General features: G+C 28.2%; 1 protein-coding gene across 3 annotated transcripts in view; it reads right to left on the reverse strand.

Annotated features, from left to right (window-relative positions):
- Positions 1 to 2,330: 2,330 nt before the first annotated feature.
- Positions 2,331 to 17,375, reverse strand: part of LOC107452623 (small glutamine-rich tetratricopeptide repeat-containing protein beta) — a 37,438-nt gene continuing 22,393 nt past the window's right edge. Inside the window, exons 9-12 of one of the 3 annotated variants that reach the window (XM_016069160.4) lie at positions 12,877 to 12,914; positions 9,697 to 9,819; positions 7,648 to 7,754; positions 2,331 to 2,897 (exon numbers count right to left, since the gene is read on the reverse strand). In XM_016069160.4, coding sequence (XP_015924646.1) covers positions 2,887 to 2,897; positions 7,648 to 7,754; positions 9,697 to 9,819; positions 12,877 to 12,914 — 279 coding nt within the window. In that variant the 3' untranslated portion in view covers positions 2,331 to 2,886. Of the gene's footprint in view, positions 2,898 to 3,888; positions 4,252 to 7,618; positions 7,755 to 9,696; positions 9,820 to 12,876; positions 12,915 to 17,375 lie in introns of those variants that run through there. The other 2 variants (XM_016069159.5, XM_071187667.2) reach the window with 2 other exon arrangements.

Raw genomic sequence — 17,375 nt, forward strand, 5'->3', positions numbered from 1 at the left:
GTGGTAATTTTTCAATCATATATTCATATCATGGACATAAACTTTCAAATTTATCTGAAATAGGACGAATGTTCCCTAATTTCCTTAATATGGTGGGAATTTCATACATCAATTTGTATCCAACTGTCATGTGAATAATCGTCAATGATTTCAACACAGTCTGATTTATGTTTAATGTCTGAATCAAGTACATTAGATTGGCTGTTAAGCCAAATGGGAGGACACCTTTTGCTATAAACTACGATGTTAATATTTCTTTTCATGCTTTTCTGGTAAAAAAGATCAAGCGGTCGATCATTTTTTTCTTTAGGTTCAATATTTTCCGCATTCACAAAATAGCTCAATATTTTTTAAATTCTGTTCGTGTGTGTATTGAGCAGTATCAGCAGATTTGACCGAGCTTTAAATCCTTCTCTATATATTAAGATCCATAAGCTGATAAGATCTTCATTGATGTTCTCTCGTCGTTTTCTGTTCAAGACAATTCCAGCAAAGCAAATTTTTTACACTTAGTTTCGATTTTGACAGAATGGAACTAACAATAAAAAATTTTATCTTAAAGTCAATTAAAAATTCTTAAGGATAAAAAAAAAGCCAATTTTGAACAGTTTCAGCTCAGAATTCATGTACCACTTAACATGTTTGCTGCTGATATCACTCCAATGCATGATGCTTCACTACTATTTATGAACTGGCATGAGTTCGGAAGCGAACACGTTAAAATGCATTAACCTTATTGCAAACCAGTTCCAACAAGATGAATATTTTCCATTTTGTTGTTTCAGATCAAAATTAATCTTATGAAATTTCACCTTGAAGTCATTTAAAAATACCAAAGAAAAATGCAAGACCGATCCTTAACACATAAGTTTTGAAAGTACGACACACTAAGTCAGAATCTGATATTAATTCCAAATTTAAATAGCTAATTAAAACTGCTTATTGGCATGCTTGTCAAATGCTGGTTTTGTATACAGTTCCAAAATGGTGATATCCATCTACAGCAGTGTTTCCCCAAGTGTGGTATGCGTACCCCCAGGGGTACGGGAACAGTTTAGAGGGGGTACGAGTTCTTATTCGAAATATCTTGCAACAAACGAAAATTTTAAAAATTTTTATTCGAAAACAAAGCTAGCCATGAAAATTTAAGATTACATATTTTTCTATTGGCTATTTTTTGCAGTTAATATTTAGTGGTGTCGACAGCCAGATGTGATTTGTAACTTTTGTGCAATTTTTTTTATAGTAAAAAATGCATTCATTTTTTTTATCAATGGTACACAGCGTTAGGAAAAATTTAGAAGGGGTACAAAAAAGTCATTGATTTGGGAAACACAGATCTAGAGCGACATTATTATGTGCCTTTAAGTTTGTGCATTAATCAAACATGCCCAGACTGTCATCTTACTTGATACAAAATATATTAGACAGTTGTGGCCAGCACATTCTCCTAATCTTTCACTAATTTAATACTTTTAGTCAATGTTTGTAGAGAGATTGGCTCACCACCAAGCACTACTTTCACTGACATATATGCTAAATCTTGAAGCTGTGTTGAATAAATGCCATACAATCTCTAACTCTCTGCCGAATTATATGATTGCCATTATTTTTGCTAGGGGTGATAACTTTAGATAATGATTTTTCAGGATCTTAATTTCCTGTAAATTTAATCAATTGCACTTTCCCCTATAATGCAATTTTAAGGCAGGAATTTTGAACCTTCCTTGAGTTATTCAACTTAATATGAGTTTACTGTTAAGTTTTACAAAAAAGGAAATTCCTCAAAGTGCAATTGTTGCAATTGCTTTGCACCTGTAGAATTTCTTTTCAGTCTATGTTTTAGCATAAGGATCATACTTTATATCACTGCAATTTAATTTTTTCTTATAAGCTGGTCAATAGAATTTCCAAATTACTTAAGTTTTATTACCTTCAATAAATTTTGTAAACCCCCAGCTTAAATATTTCTGGAAATATGGATTTCTTTTTTGCTATAATAAAATGAAAGAAAATTGCAAAAGATATGAATGTTTAAAGTAGTTCTTTCATACTGAGTAAGCGCAGAAAGAATTTAGAGAATGTCAGAATGGTTTTATACATCCAATTTGTTACCGTGCAAAAGAAAGTCTGATTTGACGATTTTTTTTTTCAAAATTTTTGCTTTTTGTTAAATACTTTTTTCAAATATAGCAAAATAATATAGTTTTTTTTTTTTTTTTAAAGCCATACCTCTATGAATATTTCGTGACTTTTTTCATTTCACTAAGACAAATACATTTTCAATTTTTTCTTTTAGCATTTAAAATATGTCAAACTAAGGAGAGATAAACAAGTTAATCAAATTTTATTAGTTTATTTACCAAACTTTACAATGAATCTAAATATGTGTACAACACTGTAAAAATATACATAAAATGTTTATATGATGGAACACCTTATACAATAGTCATTACTCTGATCATTCCAATAAACCCTTTTTACAAATATCATTCATTTAAAGGGAAGTTTTAGGTAATTTTTCAAAAATTTCTTTAGAACATAATAATTTCAATGACTTAAACTATTTTGGTTATCTTGTTAGTTATTATAACAGAAGAGGCACGGTAATACTCCTTAAAAAAACAAGGCAAACTTTTACAACACATGAAATAAATAATTTTTTAAACAAAAAGCAAAATAAATTTTAACATGTACTACAAGAAAGCTATTTTTACAATAACACGGAATAGAAAATAATAATAATCGTAAATAATACAACAGAGTCTAAGAATTGTGTATCTTTTCCCAGCAAGCTTGATAATGCGAATCATGCATTATGAGAGTCTGTAAAACATCACGTTTTCAAACTTGAAATCAACAGGAAACACTAGAACTTCATGAAATTTACTGAGGATCTATAAAGAGAGAAAGATTATTGACGGTCTCAAAAGAGCTATAAATCACATTTTCAAGAACTGAAATTAAAGTGTTGCATATTTTTACTCTCCAGCTTTTACAAGAATTTATCCCAACTCTTATCGGTAGTTATTGTTGTAACAAAAATCGGTCAGTTTTAAAATGGGAAATTCCAACTTTGTCGTAAAGCCATGCAGTTCTTAAATTTCCAATAATATGACACTCTAATTTATTATAAATATTTGGTTTTTTGGTAGTTGTTGGTACCAATTTCAACACCGTTACTACCACACTACAATTTCAAACCGCGCATTTGTAATGATCACCTTTTGACATACTTAATTCATGTGGTCTTGTCTAATGACAGTTATTGCAGCCAATTTCCAAGCGATTAATAAAATCATTACACTTACTTCGGCACGCTAATTTCAAATTTGAGCATTAACTCCCTAATGCACTTATTTTGCGTAGATTCTATCATATTTCACACTGCCCCCTAAATTTTTACTTAAAATTCTGCAATTTTTAAAACTGTATGTTATTAGGAAATGTAAATTTCCATTTGAGCAATCACTTCAATTCACACAGATTCGTATGTCTAGTCGTTTATCATTTTTCTGGTAGTTATTCCTACGAATTTCTTCTACGGATAAAAATCTTGTTATTTATGATCTGATATATTTACAACATTCAAATAGCTAATTTTAGTATTACCTTTTTAAAATGTTTGATTCAAGCCGATTCCATGCACCATATATCTACGTGACTTTGTCAATCGATTTTCGGCAGTTATTACAAACAATTTTCATGTGATTCTCAATGCTTTAATTTGACATTATGATGTAAAACGAACTTTGAATAGCGCAATTGATTCATAATTTTATGATGTACTCCTTTAGAAAAGATCTTGTTGGGAAAAGACCCTTTTCCCCTACAGTCAATGAATTACAGAGTGATTTACCCAGTTGCTGGACTCAGGAAACAAAGCTCTTACAAAAATAAATATTTATTTTATGACTGTGAAACATGAATTAAATTACAAATGATTAGAGGAAAAGTTAGCATACTGATAGCTACATTTAACAGAGACCTATGTCAGAGCAGTCTCCACTTCCGGAAGAATCTTACATAATAGTAGATTTAAAAGAACAAAGTAAGTATTCTGGTCCAATCTCGGCCTTTAAACATCAATATTAGATTCTTGCATAAATTATTGCACAAGTAGGTGAATAGTTGAGTAGTAACTGGCTTCTCCCATGAGGAAAACATTGTCTTCCGAGCATGGTTTGTAATCACTTCCAATGAACGCCAGAGATTGAACTATTTAACGTTGTCTGTCATCTCTTTTCTTAACTAGATGTAAATGAGGAGCATACGCTGTTATCTATCATATTTCCAACAGATCTCAATATAAATGCACATGGTTTTATTGATTGCACTTTCAAGTTTTATCAATGTGTTATACTATGGATTTTCACAAAGTTTTTAAGGGCCCAATGTTTTGTGATATTTTGTCTGACAAATCTCAAAACATGCGCTTCAAGAATCCCTTTTTTGGGCTCTCGATTAGCAAGGATTTAACTGCTTATTCATGTAGTCATGACATTGATTGTTATAGCTAGGAATTTTCACAAGACTTTTAAAATTTTGATATTTTAATGCTATATTATTTTGTATTGTGAATTTAGAATTGCACATTTAAAGACTTCACTACAGGGTTTGTTGATATAAATCAAATGATTTTTTTTTTTAAATCATTGATTTTTTATATATATATATATATTGATTTTAAGAGTTAAAAAACAGTGTTTTAAATTATTGATACTTTTATTACTTTCTTTTCTTAGTTTTAAAATTTATTTTAAATTAATTGCTGCATTAATTAATTTTAGTTATTGAAATTACATTTTTAAAAATCTTTTGATTCTTGAGATTGAAAGTACAGATTAAAGTACACATTTAATGCTGTCTTAATATAGACTTGCATAGCTGTAGAAAGTAATTAATAAACATGAATTTTTTCCAAAAAAATGCAAATAATGTTAATTAAAATTCTCCCTTTGGATTGAAAAAGCATGGAATTGAAATCCACGTGGAAAGTGTATTTTTCTAAAGCTTGAGGTTATATTAAAAAGAAATTACCCTAATACGCCAAAAATAAATAAGAAGAAAAAAGGCTGATGAATTCAGATAATTTTTTCCTGATAGTGTCATTCTTCCCTTTCAAAGTCTATTTGAAGCAGTAGAGTTATTAACTGGTAACTGATATATTTTTCTCTTAATATGTTTACAGTATCTTTGACATTATCAGATTTTCTATAAAGAAATTTTGTGAAAAAAATTCCAATTAGTACATAGATTTTTTTAATTTTTTTTTTTAGCTTAACTTATCTATTTTGATAAAGGATTAAAAATGAATATAAAAATATGTAGATTAAATATTTATTTATTTTTTTGATGAATGACAACATTTATAAACACAATCTGTTACATTTATTTTGTCATATTAAAAATCAAGCGAGAAAAAATAGCAATTTTAAATTAAAATAATGATTTGCTAATTGAAACTTTGTTTCAATAGTTTTTACTACCACTTAGAGGTACCTTCACAAAATACTTTTTCTTAAAATTTTATGTTTCCATCTCGTAAGAAATAATAAATCCATAATTTTATGCTGATTTTTTAATATAATTTTTAATTTTCACAAATTATGTCTAAAGATTCACAAAAAAAGTACCTCTCAGAAAAACCAAGACAGACCCCTGTAGTATTCTTTAAATTCTCTATTTTATCTAGTCTTTAAATTTCAATCATGCATTTGTTTCAAAATGGTTGCTATGCATTCAAAGCTATGTATTATAATGAAAAATTATTTTAGTAAGTTAGAGCTTCTAAAATACTGTTATAATATAGTTTTAATATTAATTTAACTTTGATTAAACATTTATAAAGGTTTTTTTTAATTATGAATTAAAGTTCTTACAATGTATTTGAATAAAAATCAAAAGAAATCAAATTTAAATAAAAAAAAATCAGTTTTTTTTTAAATCAGAAAAATTATTAACCCTTCTTTGCTACTATTCTATTCACTATAATCAGAAATAAAAGCAAAGTGAAAACATTTTAAAACTTCTACAAGAATTAATGTTAAAATAATTTTTTTTTTTTTTTTTTTTTTTGGATTTACAGTGAAACCTCCGTTAAGCGGACATTCATGGGACCAAAAAATTTGTCCGTTTACGGGTAGTGTACCCTAATAACGAAATTTAACACCGTAAATTGTTTTTAGAATATTTTCAAAGAAGTAGAAATAATTAATAATATTTACAAGGATGCTATAATTATCTACAATATATTATTTTTATTAGATATATTTACAATATATCTACAATATGTTATATATTATTTTTATCTTTCTAATAAACTATAAGAAAGATAAAAATAATATATAAAGAAGTTTGATATAAATACATAATTATGGATGTAGCTACCGATAAATAAATATGATTTTCCTATTAGCATAGATACTCAAGTTAGACATATGATACCGAATAGGAGCTTTCTGTCCTCAATCCGTTTCAATTATGTATTAGGTTTACATCCCCTTACACCTACTTATCATTTGATAGGGAACATGGTTAATACCTTCTTGAAAAAAAACTTCCATTGATTCACAGAAAAAAAAAGGAATGCATACTTGTAAGTCAGGGGGACCTATGGAGTTGATTATTCACAACTGATCAGTTATCAAGTGTCTGAATAAATGTTTCATTTATATAAACACCTCAAAGATAATACTTCTGTTCTCCTTTTTTTACCCCAGTTGTGTTAAATACAATCTTCAAATTGATAAGAAAATTAAAGAAATTGTTAATGGGGAAGAAGCATTGAGAGATGTCATTTCAACTTGAGGGGTCTCATAACCTGTGTGATCCAGATGAAAAGATGCCGATGTCAGAATAATTTCAGGAGTGCAGTACCATTTTCTCTACTTTCTTTACAAAGATAAGGCAAAGTGACAGGAGAAAGATTGATTTTTCAGTGGTGAAATAGCCTAACAATATTTTTAGCTATGGATAGGCAAAAAATTTTATTTACATGCTTTAAAAATGGTGAAAAGTTGCATTTTTTTAGCTTGCAATTTAAAGCAGAAATAGTTCCTTTTTCAAATTTAGAAAAAGTGGTGTTTGGTTTGTAGAGATAGAAAACAACGTTTCAGGACCAAAATGACTGTCCGCGTCCGGTTACGGGAGTGTCCGCTTTGCGGAGAATGTATATAATGGTTTATTCATAGAAGATTCCCGGGGAATTAAAAATATGTTCGTATTGAGAGGCCCCCGTCTTGCAGGAGTGTCCACAACAGGAGGTTTCACTGTATTATAAAAATTTAACTGGAAAAAAAATTTTTTATACCTACCCAGGCTTATTAGTTTTGGAAAAATTCAAATCAAACTTTTATTGGAAAAATTCAAATCAAGATTTATGTGCAGAGTTCATAACTACATACTTGTATTTATTAATTTTTGTTTACAAGGCAAACATAGATTAGTGTAACCTACTATGTCACATTAATTCTGCAACTGGGGTTGTCAGTAATAAGAAGGGGTTAGTACAGAACACTTTTCAGTTACTCTAGAAAATTACTGCTTTAAATATCAAATAATGCAGATTAAATTAGATGAATCAATGCTTATGTTAATGGGCTAAATAATACATCCATAATAAAAAAAAGTATTATTTTAACATACCCCTGTTATCAGGATTAGAAGGATTTGGGTTTCTTGTTGCATTTTGCCTAAACTGTTCAACAAGATCAGGATTCGCAGCATGCAATTGAGCAGCAAGATAATGGCTTCTAAAAAGAAACAAATAAAAATGACTAAATTATAGGTAAAAAAAATTATAATACATATAAAAAAAAGCATTTTATATTAAATCATTTAAAAATAATAACTAGCACAACTACTTTAAATAACACAATTTAATTCATTTAACACTAATTAGTGCTCCAATAACTAATTTTTTTTTTCTTTTTTGGTTATTTCTAGAGAAATGTTTGGAGTGAGAACACTTCTTTCCTCTATACATGTCATATAAATGATATAAAACACTTGTTACTTAATATCTTTTTAGATTAAAATTTTATTCATTTCTTTTTTAAGAGCTTAGAGAGAACAACCAAAGTAACATTCACAGAAATGTAGTTCAGTGCAATTTAATTATCTTGTGCCTCAATTATAATCCTTGCTACCCTTAACAGCAAGCAAGTTTTCTGGTGTCTTGCATTTTCAATTGCAATAAATTTATAAAAAATTAAAGTATCTTTATTTGTGTAATTTTAATAATCACAAAAACCTGGGCATTTCAGAGATTCAGAGAAATCATAAATTTTTAAGAGATTATAATTATTTTTGGGGGGAAGGATGCTAAAAAAGAACAATATATTAAAATGTGCAATACAACAAACGCTTACAGGGTATTGCAATCAATAAAGAAAACATTTAAATTACAAAATGATCTGCTATAATATAACATTAAGATAGGATATAATATACATTTTCCTAAAAAGGTTTGAATGAATGTTAATTAAATTCTCAAATAAATTAAAAACTACTTTAAAAAATCAACAGCTGACAGAAAAAAAGTTTTGATTAAATGAATGGGTTTATTTATACCAGGTCTTCATGATTTGAGACTCACATATTGAAAATATAGTAAAATGGACATTACATAATCAGATTTTCTGATCTAGCAGTTAACTATGATTGACAAAAAAAAAAAAAAAGCTTATGAAAAAATAAATCAAAATAAAAGTCTCTGAGTTGTTGTGTACATGGTTTACTTGATATGACAAATCTCTTATTATGGGAGTGGCATTTTCAAAACTAAACAAAAACTGTTTTTGGCTTAAGTAAGTTAAAGTTTCATTAAATTTGGAATATTTTTTTAGTCACATGGATCACCAGATTGGGATTGTGTTGTGATTGTTACTGAACCAAGTGATATTTATCTCAAAGCTATTATTTTATTACTTCATAAGATTGCCATATGTTTTGTATTTCTTTCAAAATTTTCCGCAAACATAAGGGTTTTATTTGCACACATCAAACAGATTTTCTTCTGATTAAAATCTCTTTCACAGTAAAACCTATTATCTTTTTGACAGTACTGAAATAATGATTTTTTAAATGCCATTCTACAAATAAACACACCACAATCTATTTGAGAAACAGCATATTTTATCACTTGAGAGAACATACTAATCAAAAATTTTAATATTTATTATAGTTTTTCATATAGTAGACCTTAAGTTATAGAATATTATTTATCACTATTAAGATACTTTTTTTAGAATTTCTGTATGAATTTTAAATTGAAATTTTCTTAGACAAATGCAGTCCTTACGGTTAAAAAATACCCTGCCCATATCCAAGATTAATTTGCTTAGTTTTAACACTGGTAAACGTTCAGTAAAAAACTCACCATTAAGTTTCTGAAAAAGTAAATGCCATTAAATGGTTCATATTTTTAAATGTAATTCAATGTAAGTATAAAAAAAACTATTCCTTTTAAATTCTAGATATCCAAAATTTAAATATTGCACATTATAATATTTTACATTAGATATTCATATTAAGCAGGGCCCTAAATGTTAGTTTATTTATTAGCATTTTTTTTAAAGCAAAATATCAAATATTTTGTTAAATATTCATAATAGGTAAGTAACATTTTATAAAAGAAAATAATTTTCAATGACATTGAAACATAAAAAATTATCCCTAGAAAATGCAACTTACGCTTCAAGTAGCATATCAAATCTTCTATCTGTAGGGTTAGCAGTAGATCCACTTGCTCCACCATCTCCACTTCCATCAGTCGGTGGGGGTTGTTGATTTAAAGAGTTCATTCCAGCTGAAAGTCTGTATATATAACAGAAAAATTTAAAATATATATTTTTTTTAAAGAGTAAATCCATTTACAATAAAACATAAGGGTTGTCCAAATAAAAAGTGGTTAACTTAGAAATAAGTAATACCTTTGTAGGAAATTTAAAAGAAATTACCATAGCATGGTAATGCTAACCCCATTATGTTGCTCACAGGTTAACGCCTTTGCTATAAAATGCTTTTTTAAAAAAAAAAAAAAAAAACAAGCATGAGAACACACAGTTTAAAAAACAGATGAAAAAATTGGAATTAAAAATTTAAGATTTTTATGTAATACACCAATTTGATGATCAACGATGCAGAAAACAAAAAAAAATTTATAAAGTGACATAAACTATAGTGACATTTGATTAAAAATTTTATTTCTTTAATTTGTGAAATTTTACTCATAAGTACTGGTAATACTTAACATAAAGCAGGGTAATGAGCTTAGTCAATTTTCTGATAAATTTATGTTTACCCATTTTTTCTGACAATGGATTTTTGGCAGCATAGTTTCATATAGTTTAAAACTAACTAATGTAACTTAAAATATCATTTGAGCCATTAAGATTGAGCCTGAGAACGTTAAGATACAATCATTAGATCAAAATTTATTCAGGGCAGTTCGGGTTTTGCTTGTTGCACTGCATATGAAATTTTGATTTGTGCATTTTAAAAATCACTTTTTACGAGCACTGGGTTATTGACGATTCACCCCTAAGCCCATGTGGTTTTTATCTTTCATATTTTCGTTATTACCATTCATTATTGATTTCTTGATTTTTTTACTGCTACATTGTTTTGTACAAGTAACTTTGAATCATCATTAGAAGCACTCGATTTGCAACAATTCACTCCCCAGTTGGTTTTATTGATCACATTTTAAACATGTACTGCTTGGAATACACCATAATCTCAATGTCCCAGATTTCACTTCTGTGATATCCAATTTTTTTTATCATAATACCGCAGAAATCACATTAAAATCAAAACAAAAATAGGAAGTTAGGTAAAAATCATTAAAGAAACAGAAATTAACACTCAAGATTATCCTTAGCACTGAGAATTCTCATACCTGGAGAAAGGAATGAGCTGATTTCTTTTATTTTGATACTGAATTAAAATTTTTACCTAGTTAAGATTGATTAATTGACCCAAAAGTGTTACAATAACACCATATTTGGAGTCATTTGTAATTTAATGAAGACTGAGTTTCATTGAAAATCACATTGTTTACTTACACTCATATTGATACCCCTCCTTTTACATGAAAACTTTTAGATCATTCTTTTCACAGCTAATATTTGTCATAAACAGACACATTCAAGAAAAAATATCCATACTAAGCTCAACTTCAGCTGCTAAACACTGTAATACTATACATTCTGTTCTGGTTACAACGTTTTTTAGCATGATGATCACACAAACTGATTAATCAATCAAAAGTTATCTGTAATGCACCACTCCTTTGAACGTGTTATAAAAGAAGCCTTTCAATCACTGATGAACTTCTGACAGTATCAAACATTTTGTATTTGGACAACACTTATGTATAAAAATTTAAAAAAAGATTCAATTAGCAAAAAAATACATCAAAAACTATCAACTATTACCAAACATTTTTGCAAAGATTAAAACCGTAGAGATTAGAGAACAAAGAAGTTGTTATCTTCCACAGACTAATACATAATCTGCCCTAACCAAGTTTTCATTAATTTCAGATCCACAAACCTGACATGCAATATCCTTAATCATTTTAAATATCAACAATATTTTTGCAATTTCCATTTTGGAATATAAACATAAAACAGCTCAAAATATTCACTTCTGATTAAAGAGAACATTAAAATTCAATATATATTTATTTTTTTTCCCTGGTCACAGCTTGCTTTACTCTCTTTTTAAAAAAGGAAGAATGCATTTCATTAAGTTTTACACTCACTACACAGTTAAGAGGGACAAGAGAGAGGTGATTGTAAAGAGGGACAATGGATATGCAAAATCGAAAAAAAGAGAGATTTTACATTCGAAATTTTGATGAAATAGTTACATTTTATGGAAAATATTAGTGTGCTTTTTAGTCATTGTTGATATTCTATGTGAATTTTAAATATTTTTCATACACTTTTGCCGAAATACCCTGACCCCTAAAGCAGAAAGTGCCCATAACAACAATCAATTCAAAGTAGCTGGTGAAAAACTTACATTTGGAGAAGTAAAAACAACTGAGAAATCTGTTCTCTAAATTCAGATTTAAAAAATTTAATAATTTTGTGCATTTTAGAAAACAATTGATTGAGTGCTTGAACTCTTCATTCTAATAAATTTTTAATATGAGAAAAGTTAAAATATGCATATTTCCCACGATGTTACAATAACAGAGTATCCTAAGAAAGCCTACTGATTTTATTGTGCAAAAGAATCATCTTTCTGCTATTAATATGATGGTTTAGAGAAAAAAATTTCATTTAACTAAAGTTTGTGCAGTTGATGTGTTATGTATGTGCAGATAGCCAACAGCAGTTATGGAGAGAAAAGGAAGTCAAACTTAAATGGTATCATCAAATTTCTGAAGAATATCTTCAAAATTATAAATTAACCAACATTTATTTTTAAAGGAATTGTTATATTGAATGAAATATAATGGCAAAAATTTTTTGTTTAACACATTCAGTAATGTTACTTTAAGTTATATCACTCTTCTGCTAGTTGTTTAAAAAATGTAATTACTTAGTAAACTCTCAAACTGGAATTGATTTAATATCCTGTTCAGTATTGTAAGATAACTCAATATTCTGTTTAATATTGTAATTTGGTTTGATATTTTTTAATCAGAAAATCTGCCCACTATTTATGGAGAGAATTAGTAAAACCCGAAAATCATCTGAATTTTAAACACAATAAGAATTTTTTTTTTTTTTTTTTTTTTTTTGGTTTCATTGTATAAGCCTTACACATTTGTAATTAATGGTAAAAAATTTTGTTAAAACTTATTTATTGGAATCACTTTATAATTACAATATGAAGAAATGAAATAATTGAACTTACGCATTAATAATGCTTTGATCTTGCATTAAAGTGGAAGCCTGAAAAAGATATTTAATATTAAAATAAGACTTCAATTTAACTATCATAACATAATTAATAATTCTATTCAAGCAATTTCTTAATTAAATTTCTAAATAAAAGGAAATTAATTAATTTACGTAAAAAGCTGAACTTGAATAAAGCACAAATAATGCCACTAAAAAAAGCATACTACAAATTCGATTCTATAATTAAGAACCTTCCTTAGAGTTAAATCACAGAGCAAGAAAAGGAAACAGGGACACACAGAAAACAACTTTTTAAAAACATAACAAGTTGAAGATAGGGAAAAGTAGTCCATAGAATATGGGAGTAAGCTCGAACAAAATAATCAAGCAAAAGAAGGGAGATATGTGGTGGGGATAGGGTAAGAACCCAAGATAAGCAAATTGTAGAAATAAAAAAAATCAAATTTCCAAACATTAGAAAAATATGACATACTAGAAAGGATACATACTGAAATTATTAGAATTTTTTAAAACATGAAAACATTTCACTTAACGAGAACTCAAGGTCAGTAGCTGAAGAGCACTTTTAAATAATTTTAGAAAAATTTCAATGATGTAGAGCTATGGAAGATTGTATAGTACCCCAATTTTGAAATTTCATTGTGTTCTTTTGGTTAAAGTATAAATCAAGATTATTTTATTCGTTATTTTGCTGCCACTTTAAACATTGTGGGGTGCAAGAATGGTCTTAAGGGTGAAATTTATAAGCTCACAAGAGGAGTAAATGACTAAGCTCAAATTTATTCAAAATTTTGGTGGCTTGAGTATCTATTCTAACATAAGGAAAACCAATAAATTTATAAGTTGGAATTAAAGAGTTTATTGGATTGCATTATTGATTTTCTGTAGATAGAATCAATAATATTAGAAGGAAATCTATGGTCAATAGCAATAGCTTTTAAGTAAAAAGAGTTTTTCAATAAGGAGACTACTATTAAAACAAATATAGACATTTCAAGAAATGTAAAAAGGGCAGTTATCTTTTGATTAAGAGGATGGGATGAGAGGTTATAAGAGGGAGTGAAACCACTAATAATTTATGATAAATGGGAGTGAGGAATTCATTATAATAAGTAATAAGATCTTCCCAGAAAGGTAAACAATTTTAATTTTCTTGTTTAAATGTGAACTGAATGCAAGTATCGAGAAAATTTACAATATTAAGAACATGATAAAGTCAACATTGTCCTTTAATGTGAAGCAACCATCAACCTATCATCCATGAAAAAGTAAATTTGATAAACCAAAAAGAATTTCAGTTCATAGTAGTGCATACACAGCGATTCCCGAATGGTGTTTGCGGAACCCTAGGGTGTCTTGCAAGAGTAAAAAAGGTTCCGAAAGTTAGTACTTTCTATAACTAGTGATGAATTTTAAAACCTCTAATTATATTTGATACAATCATAATTCAAAATTTATTTCATCTTTTGGTTGCCTTTATGAAATTATTTCAAGCAAAATGCTAATGAAATAGAAACTGTGTTTTTTAAAAGAAAATATAATATTCCTAATAATAATATTTTTAACAAATTAAGAAAAGACGAAGTATTTATAAAATATTGCATAAGTATTTCCTGTAATGCTTTTTAAATCAAAATAAAATAATTAGATTCTTTACTAAAAAAATATGTTTACAGCAGTTCTTTTAAGTTTTCACCTCAGAGTAAACTATAATTCAGTTATTTTATTTAAGTTCAGCTTATGTATATACACTAAAAATAAATTAATAACTAGACTGGATATAATGCAAGGACTGCAAATTTAAATGTCAGATATAAAACCCAATTTAAGATTATTAAGAATAAAATGATAAAAAAAATATTCATTTCTCTTATTAACTATCTTAAAAATAGTCTTTAATAGGTCATAATGTTCACTATTACCTTAATAAACTATTTATAAAGTCATGGTTCCACCAAAGAAGTTTGATTATTTAGGGTTTTGTATCCAGAAAAAAATCTAAAATCGCTGCATATACAGATCCCTTAACTAATTAAGTAGCTGAGAAAATTACTCATAATTAAGCCATCAATAATTTTAAAAAATCTAACATTAAAAATGAAAGTAAATGCTCTAGGCAAGAGTGTGTAACATGTACTATTTCATTCCTTTCAACTTCTCTGGAATTCTTGTAATCGCATTTTAAGACAATTAAAAGCACCAATAACACGAATGTTAGAGAAAGATTTTACATCAAAAGAGACCATTGTTTTTTATAAGGTTTATCTTGAAACTCATTTACAAAATCATACAAGATTTTTTTCTCATAAAATAATTACTAAATAATTTAAACACATTATATGGCTAATTAATAAGAAGTTGTACCAATATTTGAAACAATGGGTTAAAAGGAAGTACCAACCAGCCTTATGAACTTTAGATAAAGCATAAAACCTAGCACAGTGTGAATAAAGGGGAATATTTCAGACAATCATGAATAAGTAATTTTGATGGTAGATTCATTAACTCTTAGATCCAGGCATGAAAGTGGACAAAAATAAAAAAAGCTGAACTTTTACAATGAAGGTCACTGGGAGGAGGGGAGAGTTCTACATGATACTGTGATATCGATGAGATATATAAAAGCAACTTTTAACTATGCTGGGAGATTTTTATTTAATATTTAAAGTGGCAGAAACATTTACACAGTTAACTTTAAATTTTTCTTAAATATAATTTTAAAACTTTGACCACTACTATATTAAAGAAAATTAAGCAATCATAGGAAAGTGAGACTATTAAATTACTTACTAATGAAAAATATCACATCTTTACAGTAACTAATTCAAGAGAAAACTTACTTCTACTTCTTTCAAGAATCACGATATTGGGTTTTAGAATCACGTGAATATGAATCGCGATACTGGATTTTAAAGTCGCGTGAATATGATTCGCGATATTGGGTTTTAAAATTGCGAGAATATGAATCGTGATACCGGATTTTAAAATTGCGTGAATATGAAACGTGATATTGAAATTTAAAATCTCGTAAATATGAATTACGATTTTGGATTTTAAAATCACGTGAATATGAATCGCAATTTTGGATTCTAAAATCACACGGATGACTCGAGCTGTTGGATTTTAAAAACACGAAAATACAAATTGTGATATTGAATTTTTAAATCACGTAAATAAGAATCATGATGCATAATTTTTAGATCACGTGAATACGAATCGCAAAGAGTAATTTATAGCGTACAAATACGAAAAACGATATCTGATATTACAACTGCGTGATAACGAATCGCAATATTGGATTTAAAAATGCGTGAATACAAATCGCGATGGATTTTAAACTCGCAGGAATACAAATCGCAATATTGGGTTTTTAAAAACGCTTAAATACAAATCAGGATATTGTATCATCAATCATTCCCTTCCTCACCCTATACATAGTTGTTTCTTTTCAATCATAGCTCATTGAAAAGGAGTGACTCATTGAACACCTGTTTTCTTATCATCTGACCCTAAAGCAGGGAGAGTCATTACCTCCAGCTTCTCACAATAGGAGTCATCATGTCTGTTGATTGCTTAGTCCAGGAGAGTTAAAAACAAATAAGTTTATTTGTCTTCTTTGATTCTTAGAAATCTCTTAAAGTAAGGGGACTGCAGAGCTCCTATTCTTCCTATTATCTCTGTATCCCTTCTTTTTTTTCCTGTTTATTTTCTACTTTTTCTTGTTTTTTTAAAAATTATCTGTCATTTCTGCTATTCCCCTTTTTAACATAGTGACAGCTAAGAAAGGGGAGTAATAACTCAAGGTCAAGTATTACAACTGCACCTGTTTTTCAATTCATTCATTTTGAATGGGTGTGAGGAGGGGGCAAAACATGATAGATCATAAATTCTCTTTATTGTCAGCTTCTGTGTGGGCTTGCCATTAACTGGAGTGGAGGAGAAATAAAATCGCTCAGCTTAAAGAGGAATAAGATAGTGATACGTGTGTTTGTCCTTCTGATTTTGATTTATGTTTTAGCAAAATGTTGAAACCAAAGTTAAAATCTTCTAGATAGTAATTGCCTGCCAGAATCATAGCGATATTGTCGCAGAACGTTAGTTTTTTTGCAGAAAGATTTGTCCTTCAGGAAGTAAAAAAATTTTTAATACTTTTCTGCAGAAATTTTCGAAAGCATTTTTTTTCATCCAGAATTATATTCAAACGTTGTCTTTCTCGCGCAGAGGAGGGGAAAGAATGCTCATGATTTTTCCATTTTCATTTGTTAATAATGAAGTAAAAAATGGAGTGGATGGTTTTGAGTCCTGATGCAGACAACGACGAAGTAGAAGAAAGCGACGATGAAGATGGAGCCTATCTCCCTTTTTTTTTCCCTCTTACCTTTTTTGTTCATTTTACATTAGGCCTGTATATATTTTTATTTCATTTTTTTTCCTTTTTATCTTATTAAACTTTATGTATTACTTTATCGTTTTTTCTTCTTTTTAAGATAA

This window comes from Parasteatoda tepidariorum, chromosome 11 (assembly GCF_982258835.1).
Source record: "Parasteatoda tepidariorum strain Cologne lab strain chromosome 11, Ptep-v5.0, whole genome shotgun sequence".
NCBI lineage: Eukaryota > Metazoa > Arthropoda > Arachnida > Araneae > Theridiidae > Parasteatoda > Parasteatoda tepidariorum.